At 31.8% G+C, this 16,892-nt stretch overlaps 2 protein-coding genes and 1 pseudogene across 7 annotated transcripts; 1 reads left to right on the forward strand and 2 right to left on the reverse strand.

Annotated features, from left to right (window-relative positions):
- Positions 1 to 4,895: 4,895 nt before the first annotated feature.
- LOC123899841 lies at positions 4,896 to 7,914 on the reverse strand (annotated as a pseudogene).
- A 2,037-nt stretch (positions 7,915 to 9,951) lies between these two features.
- On the reverse strand, positions 9,952 to 11,256 carry LOC123896701 (F-box protein CPR1-like). The gene has a single exon (XM_045947060.1). It carries the CDS (start codon positions 11,254 to 11,256, stop codon positions 9,952 to 9,954), a length of 1,305 nt encoding a protein of 434 aa, XP_045803016.1.
- Positions 11,257 to 12,567: 1,311 nt separating this feature from the next.
- LOC123899842 lies at positions 12,568 to 15,227 on the forward strand. Of its 6 annotated transcripts, XR_006805745.1 has the most exons (4): positions 12,634 to 12,692; positions 12,840 to 13,052; positions 13,684 to 13,795; positions 14,083 to 15,227. XR_006805745.1 is itself a non-coding variant. In XM_045951081.1 (3 exons), exon 3 carries the CDS (start codon positions 12,852 to 12,854, stop codon positions 13,032 to 13,034), a length of 183 nt encoding a protein of 60 aa, XP_045807037.1. In that variant the 5' UTR covers positions 12,568 to 12,634; positions 12,665 to 12,692; positions 12,840 to 12,851; the 3' UTR covers positions 13,035 to 13,271. The 6 variants fall into 6 exon arrangements, 4 of the variants coding, with proteins under 4 accessions (XP_045807037.1, XP_045807038.1, XP_045807035.1 ...); XM_045951081.1 differs by lacking the exons at positions 13,684 to 13,795; positions 14,083 to 15,227 and having other exon boundaries at positions 12,568 to 12,634; positions 12,665 to 12,692; positions 12,840 to 13,271; XR_006805746.1 differs by having other exon boundaries at positions 12,589 to 12,731; positions 13,684 to 15,227.
- Positions 15,228 to 16,892: the final 1,665 nt, after the last annotated feature.

The raw sequence follows: 16,892 nt of genomic DNA on the forward strand, positions 1-16,892 counted from the left end.
TGTTTGCCATTGAGATCAGGAATAATATCCCAAAACATCACAAATAATGAGTTGGAAACCAAAAATTCTACAGAGTCAAATATAGAAAATTTGGTAGTGCAATGTAGACTTTAAGTTGCTACTATTATTAAATTATAAACTTTGCCGTATTTTAGAGTTTTACTTTTACACGCTAACATTTAATAGAGATGGGAATTAGTATATTATTACAAATATGGAATATAGTCTGTCCAAAAAAAAAAACTAATATGGAATATTAATTAATTGTTACACTATACTATTGAATGTCTAAGAAAGAAGTTAGATCAAGAGGTTCACTAGCAGGTCAAATAATGTCTTTGTATAGTTAATTTAATTTAAGGACTAATGTAAATATAGTAAAGTATTAAAATCATATTTGTCTTTTTGCAGGGAAGGTTAATAGGAGGACGGTGTTCCTTTCAAGATTGATACTCCCTCTCAATGGAGATGATGCACCCCTGGCTTTTATATTTTGCACTTATATATGTTAATTTTTATTAATTATTATTTCATTTTGAACCCCTCACATTTTCACTATGCACCTATGTTTCACGTGGCTGACTTTATTTTTGTTTCCATGTTATACTTTTTTATCAAATAGTCTAATTACTAGAAATTTCACCGTAAATATGAATAAGTGAAATGTGTTGAAACTCAATTCTACGTATAAAATGTGATATGTACCTACCGACCGAATCTCACAAGAACATTTTTCGGTCATACTTTATTATATCCAAAAGCAATACATCTATTAGAATAGCACATCACTGATGTTTGCCGTGGGAAATCTATAACTTACATTATATAACTTATTTATTGTTTTTGCTTTAACATTTTAATAATACCCTATACTTTGACAAGCTTTGGTTGAATTTAATCAAACTAACATATCTTTTATCAATTTAATATGGTTGAAATTTCGTAAGAAATTTTTTAATTTATATATATTATTAATTAAATTTTAATTACGCATTTTGTATCAGTGTCCTAACTCCGCCACTAATTTTTTAAAATAAACATTATATATTAATATTAATGTAATAGTAAACTATGTTTGATTTATTGACACAGTAAGTGTGAATGTCAATATCTTATAGAATAAAATTGAATACAAAAAAAGAAAAGAAAATGGACATAATGGCAATTTCAATTTTTAAGGTTAATTTCTTTTACATGCCACTTGCTTGCCCAATTATTCCTCTCATTGAATGCTACCTTTCGATTGAGTCCAAATTTATCTAGTACCTCATCTTATTTATAAAAATGGTTGTTTTTCGTCACCTATAATTGATTAGAATCTCCCCCATATACATCCATACAAATTAAATTTTTTAAAAAAAAAATACCAAACTAATTATCTGTCACTAACTAATATGGGTCTATTTTTTTGGTTAGAAATACGAGGCAAATGTGTTTGATCACATGAATTTCGAATCAATTTTGTAGTGTTACATAATTGATGAACTCTTCTTAATACAAATATTTCTGAAACATAATTGATGACATAATTAATTAACACAAAACAGGGCCAGAAGTTTTATTTAATAATTGCATTTAGCTAGAGAAGTACATGCATGCATGCATTATATAGTACGTAAGTAAGTCTAAATCATCGGATCATCATCGATCATGCATACCAATCAATTTTACTTCCACAAGTTTCAACAAGATCTTTACTTGTACCTGTACAGTTCATGTATTCGAATCCATTATTATCCATACACATCCTTATCTCTCTTAAATCGTAGGTTCCTTTTTTGGTTCCTTTGTTGCAATAGAAGTTAGGTATAACCGTAACTTGATCCCTAAAGTGATGTCTCTTGATGGCTTCTATAAACTTAATTTTCTCGTAAGTGTTTGGTGCTGTTTGAGAAGCACCTGGAACAATCCCTTCCGACTTAAGTAAATCATAAAGACCCATACCATTCCAATTGTTGAATGCCTGGTAAAAGTATTTGATTTGGTTGAATTTATTGAAGGAGCAAGTGCCGTGTTTAACCCACTCAGACTTCCAAAAAATCTCAGGGTCTGGACTAGTATAACTGGGCCACGACCTCTTGAGATTATTTTGTAACTCCACAGGTAACTGCAGGGAGAAAAAACAACAACAAAAGTACTAGTACTTAATCTTAGTGATATATAGTAGTGATTAAAATAACAAAATAAAAAAATTAATGATCACCATGGTCGGGTCGAGTGATCGTCCCTTCGCGTTGCGATCGTTAATGCATGTATCTGGCTGAGGATCGGAGTGATTCGACGGCCACATGCCGTGAATTGTGAAACGGTCGCGTACTATTAATTGAGCTTTGCAGTTGCTACCGGGCATCCTGCAGTGTCCAGGTCCCCACTGAAAAACCATAACAAAAAACTCGTAGTATCCTAATGTTGCTGAAAATGAAATCATGAGGGTGAAGATAATTATTAGTGAATTCATATTTTGTGAAGCCATGTTGTATTGAATAATTAAACAATGAAAATCTCAATTCAATTTATAGAGGGATAGAGTGGGTGAATGAATGAATATTGTACTAATATAGTAAAGCGTTCTTCCCATCAATACATCATGTGTTTCCAAATATAAATACAAGATGTGTTAATAAATTATATGCATTTGTAAAATAACTTTACACCGTCTCTGTGACCTTAGCTCAGTTGGTAGGGACGTCGCATTTATACGTGCACTTAAACTTTTTGTATAGCAAAATACAACATTCGAAAAACTACATCCACAAAATATTTTATTTTTAACAAAATATTCGATAATTTTAAATTTTAACAAGTCAAACAAAAATTTGCTTAACAATAAGATAAACAATAAAATATTTTTATTTTAGTTCCACAAGTCCTAGCTTAACCGACAAAAATACCAAAATTGTTAGGTCGGACGTCGTGACCCAGGTTCGAATCCAGAATCTCACAAATGTGAGTTTAATTTCATCTAAGACCAAAAGAAAATTATTTTATTTACGACGGAATCTAGTGGCTTAGATATTTTAGGCCAAATGTATTTAGAGGTATTTTAATTTTCGCATTTGTAACATATATGTCTTTAAAATTTTCAAATAACAAATATGTCTTTAAGTTTCTAATTTGTTGCACAATTGCCCTTCCGATTATCCGACATTTATAAAAAGAATCGATTTTTTTAGTTAGAAAACTTAAATGACTTATTTATTACCTAAAAAATTTAAATGATCTAACTGTATACAAACACAAAACTTAAAGGACTTACAAATGCATTTGATCTATATTTTAATGACTCTACAATGGACACCATAGTTAGTGCATGTTTGAATTGACTTATTTTTAAGCTTATGCGAAACAATTTATACAAATAAATAAGTTTTTATGTATTATTATAAATTTTTTAAGATAGTTTACGAGAAAATAACTTATAAATATATAATTTTTGTTAGTGAAAATGTACAAATTAACATAAAAATTTATTTATTTGTATAAGTTATGTTTTCATAAGCTTAAAAATAATTCAAATGCAAACAAACTGTTAGTTCAATCAACACTACCAATTTAGCAAGCTAAAAAAAAAAATCCAACAATTTAACTAATGTAACAAAGGTAACAATGTTATTATTAAAATAATTTTTTTTTAAAAAAAAAAACTAATGTCTAATGTAACAATGTATTTTTTTCTTATTTGGAAAAAAAAACTAATGTAAACATCGTTGCTAATGTTAGAGAAAAAAAAATACTTCCTTCTTTTATAAAAATAAAGAAAAGAAGAAAAAAGTAATTCAATAAATACTGTGACCCCGTTAATAAATGTGGGATTGGAACCTTTCTATATTTATTTGTAATCTGCTGTTTATTTGTAATCTAAAGGATTATCAATATTTTATATTTTAATCGCATGGCTGATACATTGCAGATTTGCAGCAGAGGTGGCAGCGGACAGAATTGCAGCAGATGATCCAAATTGATCAAATTATTATTAATTATTATTAATTTCGAACCTCTCACATTTTCACTATGCACCTATGTTTCACGTGGCCGACTTTATTTTTATTTCCATGTTATACTTTTCCATGTTATACTTTATTTCATAGTGGGTCTTGCTAACGAGTGTCCTCGGGGTACTCTTTAAGCATTCCATTTAAAGAAATTTTTTATTGAAAAAGTTAAACACTACAATTTTTAATGTGTTGACTTTACGCATTCCGATAAAAATTCTATAAAAAACTTACTATTTAAGGGTTTAAAGAGTGCCCCGGAGGCACTATTTAGCATTTGCCATAGTTTAATTACTAGAAATTTCATTGTAAATATGAATAAGTGAAATGTGTCGAAACTTGATTCTACATATAAAATGTCATACGTACCTACCAACCGAATCTCACAAGAACATTTTTCGATCATACTTTATTATATCCAAAAACAATACATCTATTAGAAATAGAATAGCACATCAATGATGTTTACCGTGGGAAATCTATAACTTACATTATATAACTTATTTATTGTTTTTGCTTTAACATTTAATAATACCCTATACTTTGACAAGCTTTGGTTGAATTTAATCAAACTAACATATCTTTTATCAATTTAATATGGTTGAAATTTCGTAAGAAATTTTTTAATTTATATATATAAAAATGGTTGTTTTTCGTCACCTATAATTGATTAGAATCTCCCCCATACACATCCATACAAATTAATTTTTTTAAAAAAAAATACCAAATTAATTATCTGTCACTAATATGGGTCTATTTTTTTGGTTAGAAATACGAGGCAAATGTGTTTGATCACATGAATTTCGAATCAATTTTGTAGTGTTACATAATTGATGAACTCTTCTTAATACAAATATTTCTGAAACATAATTGATGACATAATTAATTAACACAAAACAGGGCCAGAAGTTTTATTTAATAATTGTATTTAGCTAGTACATGCAAGTTTTATTTAATAATTGCATTTAGCTAGACAAATATTTTCCTTGTTCAGCCTTGAAAAGGAGAAAGAAAAAAAAAACTGATGTTACTTTTATGTTTGGTGAATAACTTGAGACTCGAGGGAACTTTTGAATGACAGCCAATACACAAACATTGTATGAAATTCTGATAATGTGGTTAAAATGTGACGAACCACTACACACGCACATAGCTACTTCTACTTCCTCTTTCACATGACACTTCTCCAGTGCATCCCAAATTTTTGAGTCATCGTTCCTTTTGAATGGATCTAGGTTATCCCTAGAATTTTGAAGATATTCAAAGTACAGGATATCAAGTAGACATGAAATATAGGTGCAATGAAAATCAATGCCAATGCAATTCTTTCCCAAAAAGATAGTAAGAATAATATATTATGCAAAATAAAGTTCAAATTACGTACCTTAATGGTCCTTCAAACAAGAATGGACTCTGAGGAACAATAGCCAAATGTGTTCGTAGTTCTCTCACAGGAATATTTCGATAGTCCATGCCATCAACTGTGATGGAGCCTGCACATATTGGGGTAAGACGAAAAAGTGCATTTAACACACTAGATTTTCCAGCACCTGTTCTTCCAATTATTCCAACCTGATTACATTCCATGTAGAAGGTATTAAGCATAGCTACTATATCATTCAAGATTATAAGAAAACAGAACAAATTCAAGACTTAGGTTCTACCTGTGTCTCTCCTTCAATTTTTAAACTAAGATTGCAGAGCGTAGCTGGTAAAGATGGCATATATTTCAAAGTAACATGTTGGAATTCAATAACTCCTTGATTTGGCCAAGCTGGATTCAAGTATAGACATCCATCTTGTTCTTCTTGGGGATATCCATGTACTACAAAACATTTAATGTCTGATAAATGTCGGAGTCTAAACATGTTTATACTAATCGAGATAATGAGTCTATTCATACTTGAAGGGCTCTTTCAATTGAAACCATTTCCTTTTCTGTTTCAGTGAAATTTGTTAGAAAACTCCCCAGCAGAGACACAATTGGAGCTGCGTACAAGAGGGCCAATCCAACTTGTTGAAAAAATTTAAAGTGTGCCATGTTCAGCTTTTGTATTAGTCAGTAGATCAAGTCACATATTTGCTAAAAGGTAAACACACAAACCAGTCCTGGGGTGCCAAAGTTAATAGGAAGACTGTCACGAGACCCGGCAACAGCCATCAGCTAATAACTGGAAAAAAAAGAAGCTATTATTAGTAAACTCAAAAAGAAAGCCATATACCTGAAGACGCAGGGAAAGCCACAGACGCGCCACTATCTCTGTATAGGAAGTCTTCTGATATAATGTTACGTAGTCAGTAAATTTGGCGAAGAAGAAGTCCTGTCCACAATGACCATTGCACCAGAGTTAAACAGTTGCAAAAACAAAAAAGGCTAGTGTGGAAGTTTCAACACACCACACTTTAAGAAAATGATGCCCTGAGATGACCAAAGAAACAAAACTTCAATAAGTAAAATCTTTGGACTTTATTTTAATTTTTTTTATCAAGAGTAAAATCTTTGGCTGTGGATAACAAAGCTTCTATAAGAAGTTTCACACAGTTAAAGTGGGTTTTTGAAACTCAAAATATAATAATCTGTATGAGTAGGCCTATTCCATGCACCAATTTTTCATATGGATCATGGATATAATAAGTAAAAGATATTAAACAAAAAGCTAATTTTCATCCATAAACCTTGCTATCATCACATCTTAAGTTAGAAACCCTTTTTGTCCGTTGTTTAACAGTTAAGCTTTTCAGTAAAGTACTACAACATGACACAAATTTGTCCGACCACATGATCCAAAGTTAAAAAATTGCAGCCTTCACATTCATAATTAAATTTAGCTTTTAAATTATGGTAGTGGTAGGAAATGGAACTCATTCAATGACACTCCTTACCTATAATTGTAGTGATCTATGAAATAATATATGCAATGCAAAGAAAAATATGCAGTTATTATTGTTTCTGTAAAATACAAATACATTTACCTCGGATTTAAAGGCTCTAATAGTTGATGATCCATCAAGTGTTTCGGTGAAGGATGTATATATTGGAGAGCGAGAAACACTATCCAGTCTTCGCAATTCTCTCGATGTTGACCTGTAGAAGAACTGAAACCAGTGCATTGATAAGTTGAATGTTGTCTATCATACTAAGTTAAAAAGTCATTAATGTTTTAAAAATTTAAAATTCAATTTATTCCAAAATAATTGATTTGAAGCATTATAAACTCATATTTCTTACTCCACAATCATGAAGAGTTCTGAACCATACATTATAACATAAAAATTCCAAAGTGTTTTTACAACTTGAAAGCTAAAACAAGCAGAGTGCTTAAATCCATGAAAATGATAATAAGCAAAACAAACACCTGAAGTCTACTGTAGATATACCAAAAGGGCAATAACAGAACTAAGAAGAAGACCTACAGAGAACCAAAATATAAAAATATACTGATGATGGATAAAGTTGTTGCAAATTTCAAAATTTCATAGTTCATAAGAAAAACAAAAAATATTATGAATACCTGTACGTAAGATAAAATAATTGCAATACCCAACAGTCCTACACAAAACATTATAAATCATGAAATCTACAAATTTCATATTTGTATAATCTTCTAAGGCCTGTAGTCATCATATTCTAACCTATTCAGTATTCTTCCACCAGGGGTCTGATCAAAGAATTGCCCAGGTGCATTGATAAGCTTGCTGAGTAGTCTATTGTGCACCTTAGTTGCCGCTTGTAAGCCACTAAATGCAAAAGAGAATGCCCTCACTAATGTGAAAAGGGAATTCATAATACAAAAGAGACATAGTATAGTCTGGGGCATTAATTATCATCTCAAAGTTAGAAAGTTGCATTTAGTATTAGTAGCTAACAGTGACTAATGTTATGAGCATCAAAAAAGAACTTTCAGTTAAGCTTGATTAATATTTCCACCTCCAAATTACAATGTGTTTATACTCACTTATACACACCAAGTTCAACTTTTCCCTCCTTCCTCAACTCAACTTCAATTACACCATCTGCTCCCTCTAGGGAATCCATGATAATTCTATCAATAAGAGATTGCTCCTTGGATATAGAAGAATTTGTGCTGCAAGATTTCTGATTATGTGAAGTTGAATCCATTTCATTCAATGGGGAGAATGCTGTATATGAAGAAGTTGGAAAGTCAGCTGAACTTCCCATCCACTTTAAGTGTCCTTTGTTCAATACAACAATCATATCAGCAGAAGATATTGCCTGCATATAAATTAGACACGTCATTATGCTAATCCTTATATTGTGTCAAGAAAAAAAATCCGTAATTAAATAAACTTCTATCACACACACACACACACACACACACATACATAGGAGGAATCAGATTATATCGGTGTAACAGATTAACTGTTATACCATTAAAAACTTTAGATACAATATGTGGTTGTTGATGATCCAACTGTTTAAAAATAACTATATATTACATTGCTTATTTGTGTCAGATTTCAATAAGATTTTAAACAAAAATAAGTTTAGAATAAAATAGTTCTTATTTTATATTTTTGAAAAATGCATATAACACTAATATTGATATATCTCATGATAGGTTAAAAAAAATTGGACTACTTTAAAAATGTTATATATAAAAATTTGGCGCGCGCATGCACATACGCACACATAAAATAATTGTGAAGCGACTACACAATAACCTGAGTGTTGTGGGTACAGAGCAATCGGGTTTTTCCCTTCATAAGAGGACCGAGAATGGCATTGTGTAAGATCCACCGAGCAACTTGTACATCAACTGAACTCAGGACATCGTCAAGCATAATAACATCTGAGTCATGATACAATACCCTGCCAAATGGACAATAGTTAGTTCTTTTTCTTCAGCATAATCAAGGCTTGGTGATGGAGGACTTGCAGAGTTCAAGATCCAAAAATTTGATAGCTAGATTATTGTGAGTCATAATAGCAGGAATTGAATTTTGTCGGAGCAGGGAGCAAACCATCAACAAATCTTAACTTACTCTTGGAAATTATTCATAGCTTTACTGAGCATACAAAAAGTCAGTAGTGTCTGTCATCAATAGGAAAAAAAGGGAAACAAAACCCCAAAGAAAATTTAAATCACCTCTATGACTTGTGATAAAAGACTATCAATCCCACCCAACACAAAAGGTCTTTACTGAGCATACAAAAAATCACCTTCAAGTGCACAAAAATAGAGATACTGAGAGTGCTTGAAAGGAAAATCATTAAGCAAATAATTGACCATATATACAAACTTGACTACTTCAAAACAAAATAAATCATGTGAAATTAAAACCACCCCTTGTATTGTTGCCAAGCTTGTTGGCATTACACAGCTCTAGCAGAAATTCTAATTTGAGAGAAAATGAAGATCAAAATTAAATACTGAGTGCAGCATTTTGCGATTAAGAACTAGGACAAAAGGGGTGTATTATTATACATACACTTGTCAAACTTCAATAGTAAGACATAAGTTGAAACAAGTGGGCTTGGATATTATACATTTTTGTTTGCAAAACCACTGTGAGATTTCATAACATCTATTACTAAGTCATGAAGCATGTACACGTCGAGTTAACTGATATGGATCATTAGAAAAACAAATGAACGGTATTATACACAAAGGTACATATATTTCAAGCAGAACTTAATGAAGTTCAAAAGGAGATACATAAGTGTAAAATTTGAGAACGTTCAATAAAGAAAAAAGAAAAAAAAAAAACAAATATCATTCTTACGATTGAAATAGAAACAAGATCAATTTGAAAATTGAAAAAGTGTAAACCTTCAAAATAAAATTCATAAAGCAAGATCCATATAACCAACCAGCTTCTTAATTTGTCAAATACATGATAATAATTATAATTTGAGCCGTTGACAAATCACTTTGTATACAACGTAAAAATCCAAATAACATAGTCATATACCTCTGGGTTAAAACAAGAAAAACAACTAATTATTTAATCCTCGAATTGAAAGAAGGTTTTCCTTGTAAATTCCTATATCACAAGTGTTTTCCTCTCCTTTAAAACCAATCTCCTCGACTATTTGAGTGCTCAAATCAAGCCAAGCTAGTTCACCATCTTTTTTTCTATAGAAAATATATCCCTTCTTCCCAACTCCAATTAGGTTCCACTGAAAAGAAGGTATGGGGTCAATAATAAATAGTTTGATCCATGATTCCTTCACACCGAGTTGACCCAAAATTGATATCTGTAAAGTAGTATCGCTGTTATTATCTGAGATCAAAGCAATTGACCCATTTAACACCACCAAGTGACGTCTCTTATAGATTGAAAAATCATTTGTTATAAAGAGGGCGCCATCAAAAATTTTATCGAAGGGTGTCATAAAGGTCACCTCACGACTCAAGTCAAATGAAAACACAACCATTTCAAACATTTCAAATCGACTGTCTAGCAGCAAATGACACATTCCATCCAAGTACACTGTTGGTATTAGGGACGTATAATGAAAATCCAAGCAATCAGGCATATGGATGTCGAGTATCCTCCAAGAGTTATTAGTTAGACTATATATCTCAAACAAGGGGTCACGATATATTCCATTGTCATTCTCATATCTTAGGTCCCAGTCAAATGATACATACTGAATCACCTTAAAGTCATCTGTAACTTTGTCATAACCAAACCCATGAAAGTTATATCGAGTGGAAAGGCCAAATGGATGTGGTAGTCCGGATTCATCAGGGCTAGGAGGAACGACTACAAATTCATGGGTAGCCGGATTCCACAATACAAATCGGACCTTATTTAAATCTCCTCCTGGACAATAGTCCATGAGACAAAGAATGCCGTTAACACTAGTTGAGCCCAGAATCGCAAGACAAGGGGGTTTATCCAGTTGAAAAGTAGGTGGGAGATTTAATTTGAGTGTATTTTGAAAAGTGTGATCAGGAGGGAGCAAAAGCAATTGATTTTCAAAAATGCGATCATCATCAGGATGCATGAGGAGAAATGTATGATGGGAATCATCATCATCATCATCATCATATGTATTAGATATGAAATTGTTGCGAAACATGGTGTTGAAATGAGAGTTTTGAAACAAAATGGACCATGATTTGCGTACGCATCCAAAACGCTTCAATGATTTGATTAGAAGTTTTGAAAGAATGTAAAATGCAAGATCATCGTGTATATAGTTGTTGTTGCTGCTAACCTTGTTTTTGACGGTTTTGATTTGGCTGTTGTTAATAACAGACTCCGCTTCTCCCAACACCTTATCTGAATCCATGTGATGATTCTTTTGATTACTCATCCAATGATTTTGATGGAGGCGCGTCTTATAACGTGATGCCGGCCGGCGAGAGCCTTGCTACAGTGGCGACGACGACGGCGATGATTGTAAAGAAGTTGAAATAATGATTTATTTTTTTTGTTACGAAATACTATGATAATATAATATCCTCATTTTCACCAATATGGTAACTTCTTTTTTTTTTTTTAAAAAAAAAAACCAATATGGTAACTAATTAATCATAATCTTCGCCATTTTTTTTTTGACCACCAATAAATATATAAATATATTTTTTAAAAGCATGATTTTCACCGATTAAGAGATTCTATTTTTCCGTCAAATAAAAAAGAGATTCTATTAAGCCACTAGATTTGGTCTTGTGGCGAGGAGTTTGAGTAGTATGTTATAGGTCATGAGTTCGATTCTCACTCATTGTAAACCAAAAAAAAAAAAAAAGAGATTCTATTTAGAATTTATTTTATTTGTTTGTAAAACCAATTAATATAATTCTTATTACGGCATGTTTTCTCTTTTTTCAACAATTAAACCTTCACCGTGCCCCCTGCATATTTGCTTCAAGCTCAAGCAGAAAATTTTGATTACAGACACAAATGGCATATGGCCATATAGACTCATTTACAAGGTGCTATAAATCCATAACTAATCATTGTTGAAATAATATATGGACCGTTCTTGAAAAATAAAATGTCACCAAAAAAATTAATTCCAAAATATTCTATGTGAATTATCTTTATTGAGATTTATTTTATGTAAAATACCGATCATTGAATTAAACCATAGAAAAGTGGGTAAGACATGAGAGAGGGAGATAGTAAGAGAGAAAATCAAAGAGCAAGAGTATTTTCTTATTGATGAAGATAATTGCCAATTACCTAAATAAAATTACCTATACAAAATTACCATGTGACTCATTAACTTACTAACAAATAAATATGAGCCTTTAGATTAAATAAAATTAATGATTATGATTTGTTGATAATTTAATTTTGACACTTTGATGTCAATTGATCATAACCCTAGTAAAAATATCTATATATAAATGCGTATATTATATTAATAAATACGTATAATATAGTTCAAAATATAAATTAAAAAAAAAAAAAAAGTTTCACATATTATAAATTAGTATACCGACCCATGCCAAATACGGGTAAAAAATAAATTTATAAAAGAGTTAAAAGAAATTTATAAGAAAATAATCCGTGCCAACATACTTAAATTTCAAAATTCTCATTTTAGCAAATAAAAAGTGAGCATATTAAATTAAAATATGAGTATAAATAGAGAGAAAAGAAAATGGAGAGATTCCAATTTGAAACACGTTAACTAAAACCCTAAAACATAACAGAGCTAACTCCTCCTCCTCCTCCTCCTCCTCCTCCTCCTCCTCCTCCTCCTCCATTGAATCGCAGGTGAGCCACCGTAGTACAGTACAGTACAGTACAATACAGGTTTTCCTTTTTTTATATTATTTTATTGAATTTCCCTTTTTACTCACTGACTCACTCACTCGATTCCATCGTAGATGCTGACTATTTGCTTAATTGTGATTTGAACAGGCAATAATAATAATGGGTATAATCAGGAGTTGTTTCTCTTTTATAGCTGGAACTGTCACCGGAATTTACGTCGCTCAGAATTATAAAGTACCTAACGTCGCCAAGGTCGCTGACACTTTCTTGTTCATGGCCAAAGTCACCGAGGAAACATATCGCAAACCCAAGAACAACAACAACAAGGATGATGATGAATGAATCAATTATTAGTTCCAGGTAAATTCTACTATAGGAAGAGGATCAGGATCAATCAAATATCTTAATTTCAAAACAAGAATGAATGAATTAATAGATTATTCTTTATTTCTAAGCTGTATTTTTCATTTACTACTCTTTCTTTTATGAGGGTCGGTCCATTTGGTATTTAAGCAACCAGGATTATTATTATTATTATTATTATTAATAATATGTATATGAGCCTTTTTTCGGATGTTATATTTGCTGTATACTTGTTGCTTTTCATTTATTATAATCATCATTATTAAACTTAGATGGGACAATCTTTGATTATGAGAAAGGATTTAAACTTAATGATTTAGATTTATCAATTCCTCATAACCTGAGGTATTTAAAGGTGATTGATAGTAATGGGGAGTGGAGATGGAGGAGTGATTTACAAAGATGGCTTCCTGATTATTTTTTAAAGAAATTAAAAGCAATTCTTCCACCTCATTTTGATATGTGTTTGGCCTGATACTACTAAAGGTCATTTTTCAGTGGCCTATGCCTACAATAGTTTATGTGATTTTAATACTGCACTAGCTGATTTCAAGTGGAAACAAATATGGAAAATTAATGTTCAGGAGCGTGTTGTTAGGACATTTATATGGTTGCTGACTCATGACAGGTTAGCAACAAGTAGACTTAATCATTTGCATATACGGGATCCATGCTGCTACCATTGTGAAGATGTAATTGAAACTGCACTTCACACTTTGAGGGACGACTGTCCGTTAGCAGTAAGTATTTGGTTCAATGTGGTGAATATTCAACATAGAGACATTTTCTTTAACACTAGTTTGCAGCAATGGTTGTATGTTAATTTGAATATGAATTTGGGAAGAGATGGTTTCATACAGTGGACTGAACTTTGGGCTATAGGTTGTCATTATTTATGGTTTTGGCGTAAAACATTGATGCATCATGGCAGTAGCGTATTGCCGTTTCGTCCTTGGGAGGAGGTGCAACGTAGATACTATCTATTTGTATGCTCATGTTTTAAGTATTGACATTGTTGTATATAAAGTGGCAGGCCCCTAGTGTAGGTTGGATTCGTCTCAACACTGATGGAGCGGCAAAGGTTGGGGCAATTGCAGGGTGTGGTGGTGTTTTGAGAGGTAACAATGTTGAGTGGATTTTTGGTTTCTCAAAGAATATAGGCATTTGCAGTGCTTATGTAGCAGAGTTATGGGGAGTGTTGGGGAGTGTTAGAATGTTTGAAGCTTGCTAGGCTAAGGGGGGTTACAAAAATAGAGATGCATGTTGACTCACATGTGGTGGTTAAAACACTTCAATCTAGAAGTGTTGGGTCTCCGGATGCGAGGATCTTAGTGCAAAGTATTATGAAGATGCTTGCTTTGAATTGGGAAGTTGTGATTGAACATACCATCGCAAAGCTAATACTTGGCCGATGCGTTAGCAAATTTGGCTTGTGACGATGGTAGTGATATGATAGTGTATGACTATTGTCCTCCTCAAGATAGTTCTAGTTTTCATGCTGATTTTATAGGAGTTTCAACTCCTCAGGTGTAATTTCTTTCTTCTCTGGGCTTAGGCCCTCTTATATTCCAAAAAAAAAAAAACAGGAGGATGGTTCAAATTTGAAATTCGGTTTGATCTCGCTCGATCCAATGGTTAGGATGTGCTGGCCTGCATCAAAATTTTAACAACAGTTAACCCGATTTCTCATTGTTTGAATCTCTTTAACTCAATGGAGAACAGCAATGGAATCCATGGTGTAAAAGTAGAAGTATATGATTGCATGTCCAATAGAAGAGGCAAAATGCTCAAAAGAGAAATTAAAGCTTGTGATTATACATACATACTTCCTAACGCAAACCACAAAACCAATATCATCTCCCTCCTGTAGTGATAGGTCCCACGCATGTTGATTCCACCAACACAAACACCCACATTCTTCTGTTTGCTATTGCCACCACGCATGTTGATTATGCAGTGCATTGTACACTATACAGTAGTAGTACTACTACTACTATTACTACTGTCGTAATGTAATCCCCCGCGCAACAGCGACATTCCATCTTTTATTATTCCTTTGTTTGTTACGACAGCTACCTAATATTGTCTATGTCTATGTGTGTATTCTTCCTTTTTGTGTGAGTGGGATGGTAAAGTAACAAAGAGACCTATCTATGACATGCATATTATTCACTTTTGGTTTGGCCCTTCAAGATTTGGGGTCCGTTTGGTAAAAATAAGCTATAAGCTAGCTGATAGCTGATAAGCTAGCTGATAGCTGAAAAGCTAGCTTATAGCTGATAGCTGAAAAGCTAGCTTATTGAAATTAAAGTGTTTGGTAAAATTAGCTTTTAAAGTGGTTATTAAATATAAAATTACATAATTGATAGTGGGTAGTTTATTTTTTAGAGTGGGTAGTTATTAAATTAAAGGGTAAAAATGGAATAAAGTGTAAAAAGCTATAAGCTATAAGCTCAAATGCTACTTGAAATAGCATCTGAAAAAAAGCTATAAGCTAGTACAAAAAGCTTGTTACCAAACACCTCTAATTTTTTGAAACAAGCTTATAAGCTCATATAATAAGCTATAAGCTAGCTTATTTGTGTTACCAAACAAAGCCTTGGTCACCACACATACTAAGATTGATTGAACTTGTGATCTTTATTTTGTTGCTTTCTCCACCCATCAATATGAAAAAGTAGAAAGTACACGATTAATTTACTGTCACCCATAAGTACTCATATGGATAAAAATCAAGTCTAGGGGTACTAATATCCAAATTTATTTTGGCTTCAAATAAAGCAATTACTTAAGATGACTGCACTAAGAAAAGTTTTTCACTTAATAACTACTCCAGCTTTATGAAAAAAAATTACACTTTTGAGTAATCTTAGCCCCTCAATTTTGAAATTAATTAAATATGGTCCTACCATCATTTGTCTTTCACACTAGTCCTTTAAAGTTTCATTTTTAGTTAAAATATCTGGGGCTCAATGATGGATTTGGGATATGAGTAAAATCAAAAGTTTAAAAGTATTTTTTATATATATATAAATCGAAGATTATTTTAGAATGTGGGATTAGGGGTTCAAGAGAAAAAGTTTGAGGTTGTATTTTTATTTGTACAATTTAATATTTGAATTGTTGAGTTTAGGCGAAACAGTTTTTTAAACAATTTCAATTATGAATTTTTTAATCGATTATGAGAATTTGAATTATTTTTTTTGCTAAAATGAGAATTTGAGCGTTTGATTAAAAGGTAAGAGGGGATTTAATTGAAACAATTAAGAAATTGAGGTAAAAATCGCACATAATTTGAACTAGAGGGACCATATATTTGTAATGAAGTCTTTAAACCGTTAAACTTTTAACGGTTTGCCAAAACAAAAACAAAAAAATATAAGAGAGGCTTGTAAAAAAAAAGGGGCCTACAATAACAAAATTATTGAGTCCCTTATCTTATTGTAGTACCAATAACGTGTCATGTGTGCATACCAAAAATAACGTGTCATGTGGTGCATACCCAAAAATGAATTTTGAAATACAAATTGGACTTTTGTGTAAAAAAATAAATAAATTGGACTTAAATAAAAAAAATCGGGAAAAATAAAAACAAAAAAATAAAAATCGGGGATAATATAAGACATTAATGCTCTTACAAGAGTGTCAGTAACAAAGTTTTTGTTTGTCTTTTAACAAAATTAACCTTATAGTTCACTTGATGTCATAATTTATCCTCGAATCAGATTAAACTGATGGTGAAAACAAAAAAAATAAAAATTAACCCTATAGTTTTGATGAGAACATTCTTCAAGTTTATAGTGATGCCATCATCCACCAGTCTTACAATTAAGGCAG

This window comes from Trifolium pratense, linkage group LG7 (assembly GCF_020283565.1).
Source record: "Trifolium pratense cultivar HEN17-A07 linkage group LG7, ARS_RC_1.1, whole genome shotgun sequence".
NCBI lineage: Eukaryota > Viridiplantae > Streptophyta > Magnoliopsida > Fabales > Fabaceae > Trifolium > Trifolium pratense.